The sequence below is a fragment of the Ovis canadensis genome, chromosome 12 (assembly GCF_042477335.2).
Source record: "Ovis canadensis isolate MfBH-ARS-UI-01 breed Bighorn chromosome 12, ARS-UI_OviCan_v2, whole genome shotgun sequence".
In the NCBI taxonomy this organism is placed as follows: domain Eukaryota; kingdom Metazoa; phylum Chordata; class Mammalia; order Artiodactyla; family Bovidae; genus Ovis; species Ovis canadensis.
In genome coordinates this window covers 61171017-61193334 of record NC_091256.1, presented here as the reverse complement: position 1 = coordinate 61193334, position 22318 = coordinate 61171017, and the positions used below count along the sequence as shown (strand labels likewise).

General features: G+C 52.8%; 1 protein-coding gene across 2 annotated transcripts in view; it reads left to right on the top strand.

Moving 5' to 3' along the window:
- The window catches only part of PRKCZ (protein kinase C zeta), a 100671-nt gene that overhangs the window by 57413 nt on the left and 20940 nt on the right, over positions 1-22318 (top strand). For both annotated transcript variants that reach the window (XM_069545814.1, XM_069545815.1), the window contains 3 exons: positions 14838-14923; positions 20687-20818; positions 21394-21475. In XM_069545814.1, the coding sequence (XP_069401915.1) occupies positions 14838-14923; positions 20687-20818; positions 21394-21475 (300 nt within the window). The remainder of the gene's footprint in view (positions 1-14837; positions 14924-20686; positions 20819-21393; positions 21476-22318) is intronic.

The following is a 22318-nucleotide window of genomic DNA, read 5'->3' as shown; positions in this document are numbered from 1 at the left end:
TCCCTTCCAAGGAGCAAGCATTTTAATTTCATGGCTGCAGTTACTGTCTGCAGTTATTTTGCAGCTCAAGAAAATAATATGTCATTGCTTTCACTTTTTCCCTTTCTTTTTGCCATGAAGTGGTAAGACTAGATGCCATGGTCTTAATTTTTTTTTAATGTTGAGGTATATTGGCCTTAAAAAATTAATTGAGTTTTAAAATTTAATTCTTGGGAAGATTTATGTTAAGATTAATATTATTTCTAAATTAATTACTTGAATTCACAGCAAAGGTCTGTGAGCCTATGGGAGTTTCCTTTGTGGGAATGTTTTAAATTCTAGGTTTAATTTTTAAAATACAAATTATTCAGATTTTATATTTCTTCTTTTGTCACCTTTAGTAAGTTGTGTTTTTAAGGATATTTTCAAGTCCAAAAGTGAAAAGAAAAAGTGAAAGTCACTCAGTCATGTCCAGCTCTTTCCAACCCCTATAGATTTGCAAGTCTAAACCGTACTTATTGACATAGTGTGTATCTTTATTACCCTTTAGAATATCTTTAATATCCATAGACATTAAATTATTACAGATTTGTCTTCTCTTTTTTTTTTAAGGTGCAACTCCTTTTTATTTTTCCCACTCCCACCGTGTTCAAGCCATCGGTGTTCTACTTTTCTGTGGTAGCATTTTAAATTTAATTGTGTTTCACTTATTTTTTGGTCTACTACTGTACTTCTTACTGAGGTAACTTTGGTTTATAACATTATTACAAGTTTCATGTATATAACACTATGTTCCTACTTTGTTATATTTCTACAACAGCATGATCACCACCAAAAATTTAGTTTTCATTTGTTATCATACAGTTGATCCCCTTTACCCATTTGGAGCTGTGTCTTTTTTCCTTTTGTTTTCCTTCATGTGTTTTGTGCTTTAGTAGGTGCATACAAATCTAGGATCATTATATCTTCCTTTAAAAGTGACACTTTTATCATCATGAAATTTTGCTCTTTTAGATGAAAAAATGTTATTGGCATTTGAGTCTCCTTTGTCTGGCATCAGTACAACTGTGCCTCTGTGTGTGTATGTGTGACATAGTGTTCATGTGGTATATTTTTTCCATCCTGTACGCTCAACTTCTCTGTATCATGTTTTGGAAATGGCTCTTATAAACAGAAGTTAATTGTTGTTTTTGACCTAGCGTGAAATCCGTATCTTTTAACTGAAGCATTATTTACAATTAATGTTATTCTGGTAAATTACAATTTAAATCTATCATCTTACTGTTTATTTCGTAGTTGACCTATATGTTCTTTCTTTTGGCCTTCCTTTCTTGCCTCCTTTTGGTTTAATCAAGTGTTATTTTTCCACCCCCACCCCCACCTTTTATTATATTTGCTAAGTAATACTTTAAAAAAAATATTCCAGGTACCTTAGGAATTATACAAAACATTCTTGAAATGTACCTTAAGTTATTCCTTTTACTGTTTCCAGGTAATGCAAGAACCTTACAATGTTTTAGTCTTAGTTATGCTCTATCAATTTCTATGCTGTTGTCATCTTATGTATAAACGCTACTTATATTTTAAGCCCCACAACAACTATTAATGTTGTTTTAAATAGTGTTCATTCAGATTCCCCTTCTCATGCACCCATTTCCTCCTGAAGGGCTGTGCTTACTTCCAAAACCATTTTCCTTCCTGAAGTACTCCTTTTAGTATTTCTCCTAACAGAAGTTTGCTGGGTTTTGGTTCTGTGCAGACGTCTTTCGCCTGCCTTCATTTCTGAGGCTGTTTTCTCTGGGTGTGTTGCCCAGGGGGCAGTGATGCTCTCTGCATGCCTGGGGCTTCGTCTCTTGGCTGCGGCTGTGTTGCTGTGTCTCTTGGAGACTCGCCTGACCACCCTGTTACACCCTAGGAGGGGGTGCTTCTCTTTCTTCTCTGGCTGCCTGAGAAATGGTCTTTGGCCAAATTTGTCAAATTATATTAAAATTACTAAATTGCATTTAAATTTCTTATATTTATAAATGCGAGAAAATCATATCCCATGACCTATTCTTAACTTAGTGTTCAGAGTATGTGAACTTGTTTCATCTGTCAGACATGATATTTGTTTTACATAATTGTCCTTCTTACACACATGAGCTTCAAAATCTTGGAAGCCAGACTGTATTTTTATAGGTTGAATGCCTTGGCCAAGCAACTTAGTCTCTTTATCCCTTAGTTTCTGTGCGTTTTAGAAAAAATTATAGGATATTTGAAATTTCATTGTAAGTGTGGGTTATGTTTAATGTTATATTTCTGTAAAAAGCTTGAAAGTGAACATCACTCAGTCTTGTCTGACTCTCTATGATCCCATGGACTGTAGCCCACCAGGCTCTTCTGTCCATGGAATTCTCCAGGCAAGAATATTGGAGTGGGTAGCCATCCCCTTCTCCAGGGGATCTTCCCAACCTAGGGATTGAACTGGAGTCTCCTGCATTGCAGGCAGATTCTTTACCAGCTAAGCTACCAGGGAAACTGGATCTTTGGCTTTCCTATACTGCAGGCAGATTCTTGACTGACTGAATCATCAGGGAAGTCTAGTAAAAGGCTTAGATGGATACTTTTATATAAATGCTTAATAAATACTATCAATGATCTCAATGAAAAGAACAGCCTTCATTCTTCTGTTTCAACAGACTTGAGAAAGGGGAATATTGACTTTACCTTGAGATTGTAAGTGTCTCATCTTGGGCTCAGAGTCTCTTATCTCTGCTGTAAGGTGTCAGCCCAGTCCTTCCAGGTGCTGCCCGGCCCCTCCCCGCTTGCCGCTACCCCCTCAGACTCCACATCCGCATCCCTATCTTCTCACCGGGTCCCATGGGCCCTTTTGCTCTCTTCTGCACTTCTTCCATCCTGCTTTCCCCTCTCTGTGTGCTGCAGTCTGAATCTTCTCATCTGAAAGTGAAAGTCGCTCATTCGCGTCCAACTCTTTGCGACCCCATGGACTGTATAGTCCATGGAATTCTCCAGGCCAGAATACTGGAGTGGGTAGCCTTTCCCTTCCCCAGGGGATCTTCCCAAACCAGGAATCGAACTGGAGTCTCCTGCACTGCAGGCGGATTCTTTACCAGCTGAGCTACCAGGGAAGCTTTGGATCTTCTACTGCCTCTTATTTTATCTAACCTGTTCTTTTTGCATTTTTTATTTTTCCGTGCTTGGTCTTCCTTGCCTCGTGGGCTTTTCTCCAGTTGCGGTGGGCAGGGGCTGCTGTCTAGTTGCAGTGTCCCAGCTCCTCACTGCGATGGCTTCTCGTTGCGGAGCACAGGCTTAAGGGTGAGCAGGCTTCCGTAGTTGTGGCACGTGGACTCAAGTAGATTTGGCTCCCAGGCTTAGTTGCTCTAAAGCATGTGGGATCTTCCTGGACTAAGGATCGAACCCGTGTCTCGTGCAGTGTCAGGCAGATTCTTTACCACTGAGCCACCAGGGAAGCCCTAGCCTATTCTTAAATCTGGCTCCTGAATTATTAATTTCAGACACTGTATTTTCACTTTGAGAATTTCTAAAATCCTAGGGTCTTTAGAATTTGACTCCTTTTTCAATAGATCCAGTTCTTGGGTAAAGTTCTGTCCTTTTACCATCTTTTTCAATGTACGTTGAATATCTGGATCTCCTGTGAGTCCATTTCTATTAACTGTTGGGCCAAATGCTCCTGGTTTTTGGCTGGCCTGGTGATTTCTGAATATCAGATCCTGTGTTTGCAAAGCAGCAGGAGCTCTGAGTGATGTTACTTCCTCATGAAGGGACTTGATCTCATCCTGGCAGATGGACTGTGGATGGGTCACCTGGTGATGCTGGTCTGTTCCCCATTTTCCTTTAATGTCTTGCAGTAATTGCAGCTGGAAAAGTCTGGGGGGTGACTAGGACCCCAGTCTCCATCTTTTGTCTCCCCAACACCATGAGTCAGCCAAAAATCTCATATTAGGCTTTTTTGTTTTCCATTTAACAGCTGTGTAGCTTCGTTTCTTGGCCTTCTGCCCTGAACTCCACAGTGTAGGACTTGACAGATGCCTCGAAGGGAAGATTGGATTTTAGGTTCATTTCTTCACATTCCCGTTTCCTCAGGGACCTTGAGAGAGCCCCATAGTGGGGGTCACCCTGATCCTCCAGTGAGGCTAGGGGGCAGCATCAAACCAGGTGGGTCATTCTTGAGCCTCACAGAGCCAGTGGACTCGCCTTGGCAAGTGTGGGCTCCCTGGGGACCTGTCGCTTTCCCTGCTTTTCCGTTCCTCCGTTTGGAGCGGGACTGGCTATCCTCTTCCTGTCCAATGTTGCTTTTTTTTTTCTTGCCATGCTGCATGGCTTGTGGGATCCTAGTTTCCCGACCAGGGATTGAACCTGGGCTCCAGCAGGAAGAGCACTGAGTCCTACCCACTGGACCACCAGGAAGTTCCCCCAGCCTTGCATTTTGGAAACGCAGCTTATCTGGTCTAACAGGTCTGAGCTGGGGCTGGGTGAGGGGTGGGGGTGGGGGTGGGGTAGATTTCCTCAGGACAAATTACAGCTGAGTGTCACTCCTGCAATTTAGATGATTTTTGATAAGACTGTGGATGTCAGAGTTGCTGCTGGAGAGGAGCCTTGGAGCTGTTGGATGGAGTGTTTTGTGTGCAAGAGAAGCATGAATCTGGGGGGACCAGGAGCAGATTGTTTGGGACCAAATGTGACCCCCAAAGTACTGTGCAGAAGCCCCATCCCTAAATGTGTGTGAGGCCATGAGGACTTTGGGAGGTAATAGTTGGGGTTGGGGGGCTTATACCCCGTGAGAGGAGACCGTGGGGAGAGGCCATTGTCAGAACCCAGCCCTCCAGTCCCCAGACCCTGCTGGAGGCAGCCTGTGGGTCTGTCACATGTCTAGGAGGACTGAGGTGACCCTTCAGGAGGCTTGTCTCTGCTGCTCTGAACCCCAGGTGTTTTTTTTTTTTTTTTAATTTTTACTATAGTCGATTCCCAGTGTTATGTTAGTTTCACATGTACAGCAAAGTGATTTGGTTATACGCATATATATTTTTTCCTTTTTCTACTCGGTTTATTATAGTATATTGAATGTAGTTCCCCATAAACCCCAGCTTTTATCTACAGTTGGTTCCCACGAGCTCCGGGCCTCCCTCTCCGCTTGGCCTCCCAGGAACCAGCCTTGTCTCCTGCTCTGACCCGCACATCCGGCTGTGATGCAGGCGCCGTTTTCACTGTGGCCCAGCCATTGCTGGCTGACCTTTGGAGGGCTGCATCCCCAGTCTCTGCCCATGATTTCCCCGGGGACACGCAGGGCTCATGTTCTCCGCCCAGAGCTGTGTCTCAGTCGGCCTGGCCCTGTGCTCCAGCCGTGGCCGCAGCAGGTGACGCCGGCCCTGACAGTGCAGGTGGGCCACGAGTGGCTCCAGGCCTTGTGCTGTTTTTAAAGGTGAATCCATAAAGGAAAGCCTCCAAATAGAGAGAGGCTGCTTCAGTGTGCGCTCACTGGCGGTAGATGACTTGCAAGTCTCTGAGTTTTTCCAGAAACTCTTTGAGAAAACACTGGTCTTGGTCCGCTAGTTCATCAAAACTAAACTCACTTCGCGACAGTTTGTCTCTTTGTGATGAAACTTGTTAGAAGGTGGAACTGTTGCAGTACCCCACCCCCCAGAATGCCTTTTAGGCTGGGTTTCCTTGCTTTCGCTTGTGCTGGGCCTTCACTGCTATGTGGGCTTGTCTCTAGTTGCGATGAGCAGGAGCTACTCTCTGGTTGTGATGCACAGGCTTCTCATTGCAGTGGCTTCTCTCGTTGTGGAGCATGGGCTCAGTTGCTCCACAGCATGTGGAATCTTCCGGGACCAGGGCTCAAACCCCTGTCCCCTGCACTGGCAGACAGATTCTTTACCACTGAGCCACCAGGCAAGTCCAGGGTTGGGCTTCATAACGGTCACTAATGGTGTCTGGGGGCAGAGGGACAGATTGAGGAGCCCAGGTAGGTGTCCTGCACCTCCTGGGACCCTGAGGCTGTGACCCTGGTCTCCACCGCCTGAGCCTCATCAAGGTCTTGTTCTTTGATGGAGCATCTGGTCCTGTGACAGCAACTGAGCCGATGGGGACGGGCCTTGGGGTCTTGGCAGTTGTGCTGCCCTGAACCCTGGTGCACGGTGCTGGCCGGGCCCTGGCTCCACACAGAGGTTTCTGTCCTGGCCTTGGGAAGCAGAAGGCTTTGTTTCATTGAAGCATTTCTCTCTACAAACATCAGAACGCTTGTCCTGTGCTGGTCCCTCAACACCTTTGCGAGAGCGAACCCACTCTCAGGTCCTCTGCCGTTGTCTTCCCTCGAGGGAGACGTGAAGGCGTCCTGCCTTGAAGGCCACCTTGCCCCCCTCCCCTCCCTGCACTCGGCTGCTCCGTGGCTCCTGCAGCCACTCTCCTGTCCACGGAGCCAGAGTCCAGACCTTCAGCTGTTGTGTTCTCACAGGCATGACTCAGATGTCCGTTTTGGCCACCGGGTGGGGGAAATGTCAGGCAGGTGAACTCTGGGGACGTGTCTCTGCCCCACTGCTCTGCACACAGGGTGTGGCATTGGGTGGGGCCCCCGCACCTCTTCTCTCTGCTGCATGTGAGGCCCCAGGAGACAGGACATGGTCTGGTCCCAGGCTCCCCGGGGAGGCTCCGTCGTGCACCCTCCCCAGTGCTGCTGGCCCCACTGCTGGCTGGTGCTCAGCAGACCTCTGGGCCCACAGCTAATGGAGCTTGTCCCCACAGCCTGTGTCCAGAGGTGGCGGCATGAGGTGGTTCCAGCCAAGCCCAGCCCCAGTCACTCCATCTTCCTATGGCTGTTGCGGGACTGACTCGCCTTGTCCATGTAGCCAGCCATGCCAGGCCCCGTGTCCTTGCTCCGCTGGCCAGCCCGGGTGGCCAGGCTCGGGGAGGGGGGGGGGGTGCGGAGCCTACAGCCTGATTGGGTGGTTTTGGTCATGTGATGGCCCTGGGCCAGTCACATCCCAGGGTTGTCCTTCTTGGGTTGTGGTAGACCCAGGTGAGATCAGCTCCCCGCCAGCAATGTCAAGGCTTAGGAACCATGTCAGGACCCTGTGAGGGGGCCCAGGCTTCGTGGGAGCCAGCCTGCAGAGGGGACCAAACTGCCACCATCCCCATGTGGCTGGCTTCCTGCCATAGCAGCTCCAAAACCCTTCCCAGTCTACATTTTTGGCCTTGGGCCCCTTCACTCACCTCTCAGGGCAGCGGGACACAATTCAGAGTAAGAAGCAGGAAGCCATGTGAGAGAGGACCCTGGAGGGGTGCCCCCCCCATCAGCCCAGCCATATCCTGCTCACTGCTGCCCTGCCCCCATCATGACCTTCAGTGCTGCAGATGGACATGGGTCTGGGTCATATGGCTCTAGGGACAGTGCCAGGTCCCTCTTGAGACAGGTCACCTGGTGTGCCTAGCAGTGGGCGGCCAGATCCACGGTCAGGTGACACCAGCCCTTGGGGAAAGGCCCACAAGCTGTATGGCTCCATGGGCTTCCTGGGGCTTGTGTCCACTCTCACTGTGTCCCTCAGGGATGCCCAGCCTATGCGGCCACCAGGTTCCACAGCAGCTCCAGACATGTCCCCCAGTTCAGGCCAGCATCCCACCTAGATCCAAGACTTCTTTTTTTCAGATGGTCACGTGCAGCCTGCAGTAGGAGGGTTTTGTGGAACGTGTGGTTGGTGAGGACAGGGCAACCTGAGTGAATGCCCTGCCTCCTGGGGCCTGGATCCCAGGGGACATGACTCCCCCGCAGGAAGCCAGGCCTGGAGGAAGCAGCATTGCTCTGCCAAGGACCCCACCCCCAGCCCAGCCCCAGGGCTGCGGGTGCCTCCTAGCTCCCCGCCCTAGCCTTGGGCTGGTCACCGACCTAGAACTGCCAGGGATGCATTCAGGTGACCCAGGTGCCCTGCTGCACATGCATTCCTGCTGTAGTTCTGAGGCTACGGGACTGTCTGGGGGCTGTGCTGGCTGGGCCAGTCACCTGGGCGGTGGGTCCATGTCTAGCAGAAAGCCAGAAAAGCCTCTGAGAGCATCATGACTTGCCCTGCAAATTCAGCACTCCTCACGCACCGCTCCCCGCGCCCCCCCCCCCCGCCAATCTGGGGGCTGCCTGGTTTGTTTCGAGGTCTGTTGCTCTAAGCTCCCTTTTTAAAGTGTATTTTCTTCACCTTGTCAGAGCCCTCAAGATGCTAGATTGCCATAGAAACAGAACTCATTAAAGTTCCCTGCAGCCACCCTAATTATAGAATTCCAAAGACAAGCAGCGAGCTTCTCTGGGGCTGTCTCTGAGGCTGAGCGAAGATACCAGAGTGGCTGAGCCCAGCGGCCATGAGGACTGCAGTTGTTGCCACTCTGCACGCAGGTTGCAGGCACCCTGGAGACCACTAGATGTTCCCAAGTTGGACTGTGGCTTTGAACAGCTCCAACTCTGAACTCAGCCGTGACACAATGACTAAGGTGGAGCCTCCTGATCCCCAAGGACTCTGGGTGGAGCAGCCGCAGGGTCAGCTGGGGTCACCCACCAGGGCTGCTTCTTGTGGAGGTCTTGCCAGCTACCCCCACCCACCCCTGGCTGGTTTTCAGGACTGTTTACCACTGAGACCAGCTGCACAGGAAGATGGACAGGCAGGGCCCACGGCCAGAGCGGTGGGAAGGGGCAGGACATCCTCAGTGTGCCCGGCCCTTTGAAACGCTCCGCACTCGTGCCCTTCTCCGTTTCCTGTTGTGTGGGGTGAGTCAGGATCTGCATAGACACATGTTCTGCACATGCGTGTGCCCTCCTCCCTTTCCTGTTGTTTGAGGTGAGTTGGGATCCGAATGTGCTTCCGTTCTTCGCTTTCTGCCATTAGAGTGATTCAGTTCAATCACTCAGTCATGTCTGACTCTTTGTGACCCCATGGACTGCAGCACGCTAGGCTTCCCTGTCCATCACCAACTCCTGGAGCCTGCTCAAACTCATGTCCATCGAGTCAGTAATGCCATCCAACCATCTCATCCTCTGTTGTCCCCTTCTCCTTGCTTCAGTCTTTCCCAGCATCAGGGCCTTTTCAGATGAGTCAGTTCTTTGCATCAAGTGGCCAAAGTATTGGAGCTTCAGCTTAGAGTGGTATCATCTGCATATCTGAGGTTGTTGATATGCAGATGTTGTTGAGGTTGTTGATGTTTCTCCCTCCTATCTTGATTCAGCTTGTAATTCATCCAGCCTGGCATTTCCCACATGTGGTCAGCGTATAGGTTAAACAAACAGGGTGACAGCAAACAGCCCTGTCATACTCCTTTCTCGACCTTGAACCAATCAGTTATACCATACAGGGTTCTAACTGTTGCTTCTTGACCCACATCCAGGTTTCTCAGAGGACAGGTAAGATGGTCTGGTGGTCCCATCTCTCTAAGAGCTTTCCACAGTTTGTCATGATCCACACAGTCAAAGGCTTTAGCATAGTTGATGAAACAGAGATAGATGTTTTTCTCAAATTCCCTAGCTTTCTCCATAATCCAGCAGATGTTGGCAATTTGATCTCTGTGTCCTCTTCCTTTTTGAAACCCTGCCTGGACATCTAGAAGTTCTTGGTTCGAATGATGCTGAAGCCTAGCATGCAAGATTTTAAGCATGACCTTACTAGAACAGGACTTCCCTGGTGGCTCAGAGGGTAAAGCATCTGCCTGCAGTGTGGGAGACCTGGGTTCGATCCCTGGGTTGGGAAGATCCCCTGGAAACAAAATGCAACCCATTCCAGTATTCTTGCCTGGAGAATCCCATGGACGGAGGAGCCTGGTAGGCTATACAGTCCACTGGGTTTCAAAGAGTCGGACACGACTGAGCGACTTCACTTTTACTAGCACAGGAGATGAGTGCAGGTGTCTGATGATTAACACATTCTTTAGAACTACCCTTCTTGGGAATTGGGATGAGGATTGACCTTTTCCAGTCCTGTGGCCACTGCTGGCTCTTCCAGATTTGCTGACATAATGAATGCAAAACCTTGATGGCATCATCCTTTAGGGATTTGAATAGTTCTGCTGGAATTTCATCGCATCCACTAGCTTTATTAGCAGCAGTGCTTCTTAAGGCCCACTTAGTCCGGAATGTTAAGTGTGAAATGGAGACTTTCCTAGCAGTCCATTGGTTAAGACTGCCTTCCAGTGCAGGGGGTACAGGTTTGATCCCACATGCCATGCAGTGTCTCCCCCCCACCCCCGCTCAAAAAAAAGGTATGGGATTCCCTGCGGTCGCTCATGGTTCCTTACAAGTCCACGGGGCACTGCTTTCCAGGTGGCAGCGTGGGTGTGGGTTGGACACCCAGGGACTCCTATGCCTCTGCTGGGATTGGGGCCGGGGTCTGCACTGCTGGGGCTCTGACATCCCTGGCAGGGATGGGGGTGGTGGACAGTACACCTGAGAGCCCATGTGAGTCAGGTTTTCCAGAGAAGCAGAACCGACAGAACATGTGGAGAGTCGTTATTGTAAGGAGCCTGCTCACAGGGTCATGGCGGCTGCAAGTCAGGCCTGCAGGCTGGAGATGTGGGAGGAGCTGCTGCCATGGTCCAGGTCCAAAACTGTCTGCCGCAGTATCGCTCTCGCTGGGGGAAGGCGGCCTTCAGGTCTGTTCAGGCTGTCACCATGGCAGATGAGATGGTTCGATGGCATCACAAACTCAATAGACATGAATCTGAGCAAACACCAAGAGATAGTGAGGGACAGGAAAGCCTGGCATGCTGCAGTTCATGGGATCACAAAGAGTCAGACATGGCTGAGAGACTGAACAAAGCCATCACCTGATCAGATAAGCCCACCCGTGGGGGGCAATCTGCTCCACTCTGAGGCCATTGACTTAAATGTTCATCTCATCTGGAAGCACCCTCATAGAAACATCCAAGATATTTTGACCACGAATCTGGGCACTGTGGTCCACCCAGCTGACACATGAAATGAACCACCGCATCCCCACCCCCCACTGCCAAGAGGTGCCTCCTGAATCCACACTCAGTCTCCCGCTAAAGACAACAGCATGGTCACACCTCTGTCTGACACGTGTCTATCCTGCATGTGCTGGACATACACTGACCCCTCCCCCAGGAGGGCTGGTTGTCTTCTGGGGCTTGGAGGACGCCACTTCCCTCCCGTCTGCTCAGCGCTTCCTCCCTGCTTCTCCCTGAACTTACACACCTGCATTACACACCTGCAACCTCTGCCACCTGGGAGCCGTGTTGCATCTGTCCTGTGGCTCCCCGAGCCCACCCCTGTGGCCAGTGTCCTCCTGCGGTGTGGAGTGTGTGTCTGCAGGCACTGCTCCCCACTGGTCAGGGCACAAGCTGCAGCGGCATGGACATGGTTCCTGCAGTGGGCTCACAGCAGCAGCTGGAGCCTGTGTGCAGAGACAGAGCTCAGTGTTTCTACTAAGATCTGAGGTTCGTTTATAACCGTGTCGTTGTTGCCACCTCTGGCCCCTCCCTGTGTTTTTACAGTTCCTGTTGTATATTGTTTACTGCAGCCTTTGAGGCACCCCAGGAACATGGGTATCACACGTGTTATGAAACATACGGTGGAGTGGACCTGCACGCCCCTAGCAGCCACCCTGCCCAGCACTGACGCACTGTCCCAGTCTTCTACTTACTAGGATGATTTCCCTTTATGAACATGCATCCTGAAACATCACACTGTCCATTTTCTTGGTTTTTAGTTTGACCCCATGGACTGTAGACCTCCAGGCTCCTCTGTCCATGGAATTCTCCAGGCAAGAATACTGGAGTGGGTTGCCATTCCCTTCTCCATAGGATCTTCCCAATCCAAGGGTTGAACCCAGGTCTCTTGCATTGTGTGCAGATTCTTTACTGTCTGAACCACCGGGCAGGCCACTTTAGTTTGATAACAGGCATCATTTTACAGAGCCCATTTCATATAGGTCAGTCTGTCATCTGATAATTTAAGGTTTTAAATGTATTTGTTTATCTCTGGCTATGCCGGTCTTTGTTGCTGCACAGGCTTTTCTCTGATTGTGGTGAGCAGGGTCTACTCTCTGGTTGTGGTGCACAGGCTTCTCATTGCAGTGGCTTCTCTTGTTGCGGAGCACAGGCTCTGGGACACTCGGGCTTCACTTGTGGCTCCTGGGCTCTAGAGCAAGGCTCAATAGTTGTAGCGTACAGGCTTAGCTGCTCCACAGCACGTGGGATCTTCCTGGATCAGTTATCAAACCTGTGTCTCCTGTGTTGGCAGGCAGATTCTTTACCATTGAGCCGCTAGGGAAGCCCCTGTGATTTTATACTGATTTTTTTATTTGATTTGATTTTGGAAGATGCGTTTGTGTGGCCAAGGGTGGCTCACGCTGGGTTATGACTGAGGGTCCTCCCAGATAGCCATGCCCCGTGTCACCTGTCCTCTTGGACCTGGGTGGCTGCAGACATCCTCCGGTGGCCGTGAGCCCACATGTGAGGCCTGTCAGGCCCTGGTCTAGGAGCAGTGTTACTGCTGTGTCCCGGGGAAGCATACATGCCCTTGACCATTGATTCTGGCCATGGTTAAGCTCCCCCAGCAGGACAGGCGACTTCAGGTTACTCTGATCCCTGACAGTATTTGACGTCGCGGGAGACTCGTCTTCCGTTCCCGTTTGTGCTTTCCCTCATTGACTTGTGGGCATGCCTCCCGTATCCTGAATCATTAGCCCATGTGGCACGGCTGATAATGAGACTGGGGTTTGTCTGGCCTCGCGTGGCCTTAGGGTGAACATGCGTCCTCTCCTCCTTTTGTTTTCAGGGGTTTCCTCCACTTTTGATTAAGATCATCCAGGTATCCTTCTAGGACTTGTCATTTTGCCCCTTAGTTTCAGTCCTTGTCTTTTTTAGATGAGTGTATTTGTGTGGTGGCACCAGGTCTTGGTTGTGGCATGTGGGATCCAGTCCCCTGACCAGGAGTCGAACTTGAGCCCCTGCTCTGGGAGCACAGAATCTTAGCCACTGGACCACCAGGGAAGTCCCTCAGCCCTTATGTACTGAGGGGAGTGTTTGTGTGTGGAGCGAGACAGGCGTCTGGTCTGCTCGAGTCACTGTCACAGCACACTGTATGCAGCAGAGACCAGAGGGCCTCACTTCTCAGGGTCTGGGGGCGGACGGCTGAGCTCCAGGTGCTGGCAGGCGTGGGGTCTGGTGAGCACCCTCTTCGTGGCTTACAAACACTGCCCCAGCTGGGTCCCCAGGCAGTGGAGACAGAGGTTGGGTGTCTCATCCTCCTCTTATGAGGGTACTGATCCCATCAGGGGGCCCCACGCATGACTGCTGAACTCAGTGACCTTCTCAGGGGGCCCCGCCTCCAAATACAGCCATGCATGGGGCTTTGGAGAGGGGCTGAGGGGGCCAGTCAGGGCTTCCACGTGTAATCAGGAAAGGCACAACAGTGGGGGTCCTGGCCTCGTTCACTGTGGACAAGACATCACCCGTGTTCCCTTGGCCCTGCTCAACACATAGGAGTCCCGAAGGGCTCTGTTCTGTCCCCTAGCCTAGCTTTCCTGTCTGCTGGGGGCTGCTGGACATGTTTGAGTTCCTTATTTCTGGTGGCTTTACTGAAATGTGAAGGGCGTCCTGTGGATGCATTTTCAGGCTTTCGTGCTGTGCGTGTATTGAACACTGGAAGGAGCCAGAGCCTTGTGCCACCGCGTCCCAGCCTGACAGCCTGGCTCCCTTTGTGTCTTAGGGTCTGTCACTCGGTGCCTCACCCCACCATGTGCAGGGACGGCTGGGGGTTGTGAACGCCACACGCAGGGCAGTCAGCCCTGTGGACGTCAGCAGGGACCTGCTGGGGGCCAGACTTCCCCCAGATCTGGCTGGGAGGGCTATGCCCTGTGATCAGGCAGGGGCCCTGGGGTGTCAGCAGGAACCCCTTGGAGCCCAGGGCAAGATAGGCGGGGGAGCCCTGTTCTGTTTGCATGTTGGCGTCTCAGCTTCCCCCTTCACCTCTCATTTAGTGGGAAGGGAGCCGGTTTTGCAGTCACTGTGACCAGGTTTCACAGGTTCCAGCCAGAGCTGGTCATTTGCTTGTTTTAAAAACACTCCGTTACAGTTTCCACTTCTGTATGTTCCTGGCAGCTCCCTGACTCTCATGAAAGTCGCCTTCACTACGGAGCTCTGTAAAAGCACAAAGCTTCCCGTTGTAGCCCAAGTATTTTGTTTTCACATACTTTCAAAGCGTTGGGAAGGAGCAAAGTTGGAAATGTTTTTGAGGAGGAATGAAACCTCCCATCCTGGTCATACGTGTAGCTCGGCGTGTTTCATGAGCCGCTGCTTGCACACAAGTCTGGTGCAGGTTGGGAGCGTGATGTTTTTGGTGACTTTCAACTCAGCATAAGTGTGCAGTTGGTTTTGCTTTGTTTCTGCCCCTAGGTTTGTTCTTGAAGGGGAGCCGGGGGAGGGGGGCGTTGCTGGCTGGATGCCTGCCTCGGGCTGACCATGGACTTCCCGGCTGCCAGGGTCCCTCCCCGGACAGTTGGGCGTAAAGGTCCGGAGAGCCCTTAGCTCCCATGGAGCCCGTCACTATGTGGAACGGGCCCTGGTTTTCACTCCCGGAGGGAAGGGAGTGGACAGGAAGCCCATGGGGGGCACACAGGCCCCAGTGGCCTCACAGCCTGAGCCCCTGCAGATGGCTGTCCTTGTGGGTTGTCTGGGGCACCATCTCCCCACCCGCCGGTGTGGAACAGCTGCGAGGGTGCTGGCGTCTCAGCTCCGCGGCCACTGCCCTGGGCCGCCTGGACTGGCGGCCTGTCCCCACCGCCCCCCATGTGGTAGAGCTGGGCTCGCAGCCCCAGGGCTATTTCTTTACACTCTTCTCCTGTTCTTTCCAGAATCCATCTACCGCCGTGGAGCCAGAAGATGGCGGAAGCTGTACCGCGCCAACGGCCACCTCTTCCAGGCCAAGCGCTTTAACAGGGTGAGTCCCCCTGAGGGGGAGATGCCGGGCTCTGCTCCGCACTCAGCCGTGGATGACCACAAGCCCTTCATGAGCTCCCTGAGCCAGCAAGGTACCAGCTCAGGTCTTTTCTGACAAAACGTGACCTGTGTGTCCCTGTCACATGACCCCCTTCCAGGTACCATGTCCCGTCACGTGACCCCAGTCCTGGCACTGGGACTCCGTGGACATTCAGAAGGGACCCTGGAGCTGTCCCGAAACCAGGACGCATGGGTTACTGCACGTGTCCCCTGCTGGTCGCAAGGGTCTCCTGTGAAGCCCAGGGCCCGATAACGGCCCTCCAGCCCCTGGCCCCACTGCCCAGCACACTCCGAAGACTTTATAGCTACACGTATGGTGTTTCTCCTCATGCTGCCCTGGGTCCTGTAGAGACCACGAGGCTCGCGTGGCTTTGTCATTGTCTTTTTGCCACGTGGAAAGGGAGGTGCCTGCAGAGGCCCCATGGCTGAAGACCATCTGCTCCAGGGCTGCCCACACAGAGCGCCACAGGCTAGGTGCTTAGCAGGATGGTCTGGTGTCTGAAGTCCAAAACAAGGACTGTTCTCAGGGCCAAGCTGCTCTCAGGGAGAGTCCTTCCTGCCTCTGTGTAGCTTCTAGGGTCACTGGCATCCTCAGAGGCCCTGGGCGGGAGTGCAGCCCTCCAGCCTCTGCCACCTCCTATCTCTGCACCCCACCCCCACCCCTAATTCCTCACCCCCGGGATGCCCATCATGACAAGGACCCAATCTGACCTCATTTCTGGGTGGACATGAGTTTGGGGGACACCACTGAGTCCCATAGAGCAGCCGAGCACCTGCTGACCTGGGGCCCCATGCATGCCGAGCACCCTACCCTGAAGGCTGGTCCCTGCACCTGGCACTCAGTAGGCACACACACAGCATGGTGGTTTGTTGTTCACTGTAATGAATGATTGGAGGAAAGTCAGCCAAGGGGGCCCCAGGGGCTGTGTCAGGAGTGAGTGAGGAATGAAGCATGTGTGTCGGGGAGGAAGGGGCCCTGGGACCTCCGACAATGACAAGAGGACACGAGGTCCTTGGGGCATCAGATAACGTGGGGAGGCTGGGGATCACCAAGAGTGGACAGAGGGCGGGGGCTGCAGGGATGACGGGCCACCCGATGGGTGTGGACGTGAGACTGCGGTGAACCACCCAGACAGACAAGATGAAACCTGGAGAAATTGAAACTTCCAGCCCCGACGACACGAGGTACCACTGCCTGCCCTCCCCATGTTTATTTAAGAAACAGATGACCAATCAGCCTGTGGTCAGGCAGCTTCTCTCCTGTGCCTTTGGGCACCAGCTCGGTTCTGGCCAGAGATGGCCTCAGGCAGATGGGCCAGGCCACCCTGAAGGACCTCAGGGAACTACTCACGCCTTCTTGACAAAGTGGCTCACTGGCCCACGATGAAGCCCACCCACTTGGCAAGGCCACTCGGAGGGGCCTGGCCTCTCCTGCCTACAGGTTCTAGGAGGAAAACTCATTTCCTCTATTCGTCAGGTGCAGAGCCTGGTACTCCTCCTGCCACACCCCCCTCCCCAAAATTGTGGGCAAGGCTTTTCCTCTCCAAGGAAGAGCAGGAATTTGGGGTGAGGATGGCCACTCTAGTCCTCTCCCATCTGCTCTCCCTTGAGCACCAACAAGCTTCTAACGAACACCAGGAGGCCAGGTGGGGAGCCAGCCCTGATACCATCAGCCTTTCGGGAGCTGGCTCTTCACAGGTGGGGAAGTGGGCGTGTCGCTGTTCATCCCCAGCCTGGTTTCCCACCTGGGGTCCCCAGACTCCAAGTCTGGAGGCCACACCATGCACCTGTGTTCGCTGTGCAGTCACTCCACATGTCTCAGGAGCTGCACGCCTGGCTCTGCGGGGTCACCAGGGCTCACAAGGACAAGCCAACGAAAGAGGTCATGGCTCTCCATTTTTGCTGGTGACCTAAGGACGAAAGCAAGGGCTGTCAGCCTCCCGGGCCGGAGCTCTCTTCACTGGACATGACTGATCTTCTCGAGCAGAGAGAGAGGCTCAGCCAGGGACTTGCAGAGAGAGGAGGGGGCGCAGCATCCACCCCAGAACAGGAAGCACGAGGGGGCCAACGGGGACCCCCAGTGTGTGGGACAGAACTGGCGGTCAGAGCCTGGCCCTGGGAACCAGGGCATGAGCGTCTCCTGTAAGAAATGGAGGGTCATCCAGTGCATCCCAGGGAGATACTGGTTGAGTGTGGGTCAACAGGGAGTGGCTGTCCAGGGCTGGGTTCACGGCAGAGTGAGTCGGGGCAGATCATCAGGGAAGGTGTTCACTGGCGTGGCCCGGTTCGGAACTGAGATCCCACAAGCCGTGCAGTGCCCCCCCCCCCCGACACACACACACACAAATAGAATCAAAACCTAGAAGCGCTGTGGGTCTCTAGAGAAACCTGGCGGGGGGAACAGGGGAAGTGGGTCTTCAGACTCAGCCATAATCACTTGCCAGGCATCTGCAGCCCTCAAACGTTGAAACACATGCAGGGAAGATGTCTATAGCAAAACTTGGAATAAGAGATCAAGACAGTATGTGTGTTTAGTACCAAAGAGTTCTGGCCTTTTGCTAAATGCCCGAGTCAGAAGTCGGGCAAGGGTGTGAGTGGTCACTGCACATGAATGCAGGCACCCTGACCTTGTTGGTGACCAGAGAAACGCAGGATGCTCAGAGCTGCCAGTGCCCCAGGCTGCTCTTTATGCAGTGACAGTCCTTGTACTTCCGGGGGTACAGACCCGGATCCCTGCTTTCTGGAGAGCAGTTGGGGAAAAGCTCGGTGGCTCTAAGGTGCCCTGTCCTGCTGTCCCTGCAGTGAGTCCATCCTAGAGGAGTGGCCATATCACTGTCACGGGCGGGCAGCAGCTGAGCGCCCTCCCTGTGTTGTGAGAACCCCTGCCCTTTAACCCTCCAGTGCAGGGGTTTGAGCCTCAGCACTGTATATGCCCCCTTCCCATCCTGGGGCAACTGGAGGGGCCTCTGCTAGTGGTACATGGGCCCCCTGTGCTGCAGGACTGGCTGGGTAGATGGTTCAGGAACTGCAGCTTTTATTATGAACAGAGAGTCCTGCGGGGAGGGACAGTGTGGAGAGGCGAGTGGGGAGACCTAGGTAAAGACATCAGCAGGGCTGGCCGTGCTGGTCGAGGATTTCTCCTGGGTTTTTCGAGCTGAGGAAACCTCCCCTGCAAAGGGCCAGAGAGTGAATGTTTCAGGCTTTGTGGGCCATGCAGTCTCTGTCACAACTGCACAACTCTGTGGTCAGTGTGACCACATAAGAGCAGCCCCAGAGGATGACGACTGAAAACATGAGCAGGGGGCCAGCCGAGCAGTATGTGAGACAGACTGAAAAATACTTTCACCCATTAGTCTGTTAATTCACATGATTTTCTGAGAGATGAAGCTTTATTTTTTGTTATTATTTTTATTATTTAATTAATTGTTTTTATGTTTTATATTTATTTTTATTTATTATTACTACTCCTTTTTGTCTGTGCCACACAGCTTGCAGGATCTTGGTTCCCTGACTAGGGATTGAACCTGTGTCCGCTGCGTTGCAAGACAGATTCTTAGACTGCCAGGGAAGTCCCAAAGACGTGAATTTTTTAATGGTTCCATGAATGCTGACGGAACAGGGCTGGAGACAGGGGTGAAAGCAGTCTCGGGCTGGACACTCCCTCCTTGAATCCTGGATTTGCTCATGAGCAGTCACCCTTCTGGGTGGAGGTGCCAGTACCAGTATTAAACTGGACTGACCAGAGTCAGAGCTCTCAGGAGGGGTGGACCTTGTGGCTGGCCTCCCATCTGGCCTTCGCGGCCATCCACTGTCTCTTGGGCCATTCCCAGAGGGAGCCCCGTCACTTGTGTTTTCCTCCTTGGGGCGGGACAACTCCAGCAGCATGGGGGAGTTGGATACATGGTTCTTTTCCTGAAGTTGTGAGCAGTGGGGTGGGTGGGTGTGTGTGTGCGCACGCGCATGCGCGCATGTGTGTGTATGCATGGACTTGTCTTCAGTAGAGCTTTACTGGGCTCGCACTGTATGCTGGGCACCATCCCAGGTGCTGGCCATGTCGCTGTGACTGAGATGTACGTACTCTGTGTGGAGGAGAGGCTCCTTCCTGGGGGGAAATGAGCTCCTTGTGCCCACTGGCTGCCAGTAGCCGGTCCTGCACCCTTAGCCCACTCTTGGGGAAGATTTGCTCTGGTCAGTACCAGTACAGTGCATCCTTTCTGTTCTCCAGGAGTAATTTGAAACTTTCTTGAAGGAAAGAAATTTGTTAAACATGGCAAAAGAGGGTAAAACATGTAAATGAGATATGGCTGGAACAGAAGTAAGCAGGAGCCTGCCAACGTACAGACACCATGTAACCAAGGAGACAGCTTGGGCTCCAAGTGGTGGGCAGGTGACCTCACTTCTGGACACACTCATCTTTGCATTTTGTGACTTCCAGAATTACAAAAACCTCACCAAACGAGCCAGTCATGATCATGAGTTTCAAGCGTTTATAACCAAGAGGAACAAAGATTGACCATTTAAAATATTTTTAAAATGCTGAGAAAAATACAAGGGTGGACTCGTACTAGCGTGGACACCCACAGGCAAGTCTGGGTCAGCCTCTTGTGGGGTCACTACTCCTTTCTCCTGGGTCCTGGAGTGCACAAGGTTTTGTTTGTGCCCTCCAAGAGTCTGTTTCCCCAGTCCTGTGTAAGTTCTGACGGCTCTATGGCAGAGTTAATGGCGACCTCCTTCAAGAGGGCTTATACCACACCCAGGTCTGCGGCACCCAGAGTCCCTGTCCCTGTCGCAGGCCACTGCTAACCTGTACCTCTGCAGGAGACACTCAAACACTCAAAGGCACTGTGGTGTTAAAGACTCTCTTGAGAGTCCCTTGGACAGCAAGGAGATCCAACCAGTCAATCCTAAAGGAAATCAGTCCTGAATATTCATTGGAAGGACTGATGCTGAAGCTGATACTCCAATACCTTGGCCACTTGATGCAAAGAACTGACTCATTGGAAAAGATCCTGATGCTGGGCAAGACTGAAGGCAGGAGGAGAAGGGGACAACAGAGTATGAGATGGTTGGATGGCATCACTGATTCAATGGACGTGAATTTGAGCAAGCTTCAGGAGTTGGTGATGGACAGGGAAGCCTGGCATGCTGCAGCCCATGGGGTCACAAAGAGTTGGACACAACTGAACTGAACTGAGTCGCATGGAGCCCCAGAGCAGTTCAGAATCCAGATGCATTCAGTTGCCAGGCATGGTTGCCTCTGTGTTTGTCATGCAGGGGTCATGTGGGTTTGGACGAGGGTCATGCAGTGGTCAGGCTCCCCCACGACCTTCTCACCTGGGTCACTTCACTCTGGCGGGGCGCCTCGGCCGATCTGAGCACAGCCAGAATGGATTTGCAGCCCCGCTCCAGGTCCTGCAGGCAAGGAGGCCCTGCCCATGGAGAGATCTCATTACCTGCCCACAAGGTCCTATGGGAGCATAGCCCAGCACCTCGGGGCCTTGGTTCCCCTAACCTTGGGACAGACCCAAGTCAGGACTACTGGGCCTGGGTGGGGCCTGGTACCCCGTATGAAGAGGCCTCTTCCTGGCCTGGCTGCATGTCCCCTCAGTGCGGAGGGACCATGGGGGCACAGGTGTGTCCTCTTGGTGTGGAGAAACCATGGGGGCACAGGCCTGGCTGATGGTGCCTGTTCTTGTCCACACAGAGAGCGTACTGCGGCCAGTGCAGCGAGAGGATATGGGGCCTCGCGAGGCAGGGCTACAGGTGCATCCACTGCAAACTGCTGGTTCATAAGCGCTGCTACGTGCTCGTCCCACTGACCTGCAGCAGGCATATGGTGAGTGGACACCTCGGCCGGCTGGGGTGCAGTCCACACTGCTGCCCCTGGGGACCCTTGGCCTCTCCCTGCCCAGCTGGGATGCTAACCCCATCCCTGCTACCCACAAGATGAGAAGAGGGGGTGATGTAGGGGCTGCAGAGTGACGGCCTGGGTCAGCAGTTGGGTCGGGACCTGTTTCCAAGCCCCAGGAGTCCCCCAGCACTCTTGGGGCCCCAGGGTCCACCAATAGGGAGCTGCCTCGATTGTGATGTCAGCCGTGGAACCTGGAGCTGGGGCCTGACTGCGGCCGCTGTGCAATGAGGGCAGGGCTGACGGGACTAAGCGTTACTATGTAAAAGACACATTTTATAAGTGCCTGCTAGAAGGGTGGAGCCTGAGGGCTGAGCGGCCACCTCCGCCTGTGGGAACGCAGGTAATTTCAGTGCTCATCTTGCCATGTTCACGGCGATGCTGTAACAGGTGAATGACGTGTGTTGTGACATCGCAGTGTATGTGAAAGTGAGTCCCGGTCACGCAGTGTCTCCAGAAGCCCCGTGTAGTGCTGCCTGGTCACTCGGCCCGTGTCTCTGCAGGATTCCGTCATGCCTTCCCAGGAGCCTGCAGTGGACGACAAGAGCGATGACGTGGACCTTCCCTCCGAGGAGAGCGACGGAAGTAGGGCTGCTGCTCCCACCCCCAGAACCCTTTCTAGATCCTTTCTCCCAGGCCAGGGCCTGTGAGTGTGGCCGCTCGCTGCAGGGCTGGGGCGGCCTCTCCAGAGCAAGGGTGGGCGGGCTGCCTGCCCTGGGCGCCCACATCTCTATGCTGCTGCCCATGGGAGTCAGGGTGGGGGCTGGGGTTCCCTCTCTTGCAACCTCGGGAGTTCTAGGAGGCTCTAGTGCAGTGGCCACCACAGATTCACGTCTCTGGAAAGGTCTGCCGTGCCCAGTATTGCATAGTTCTTGGGTTTCAGTAGGTTTTTTTTTTTTGGTTGTGGAGAGTTGTTTGTTTGTTTTTTTTTACTGCTAAGAAGCATTCAGAGAGCAATTTTGATTCCATTTGGACTTATGGCCGTGCTCTGAGCTTCTGCAGTTCTGTGCATAGTCATAAGGGTGGACGAGGGCCTAGGCCTCACTCAGTAAATGCTTGTTCCTTCCCCAGGAGTGATGAGAGGCCACGGAGCACAAAGCAGTACAGTGCCTGGTGTAAAGGAGACTCCCACGCACCAGCTGCCTGTCCACCCATATCCACGCACGTCCACTCACTCTCCACCCATGCCCACCGTCCACACATCCACCCATCCACCATCTACCCCCACCAACCATCCACCATCCACACATGTCTACCCACCACCCACGCCCACTATCCATACACATCCACCCACCACCAACCATCCGCCATCCATACACGTCCACCCACGCCCACCATCCATACACATCCACTCACTCTCTACCCACCCCCACTGTCCACACACATCCACCCACCACCCATGCCCACCATCCACACACACCCACCCAC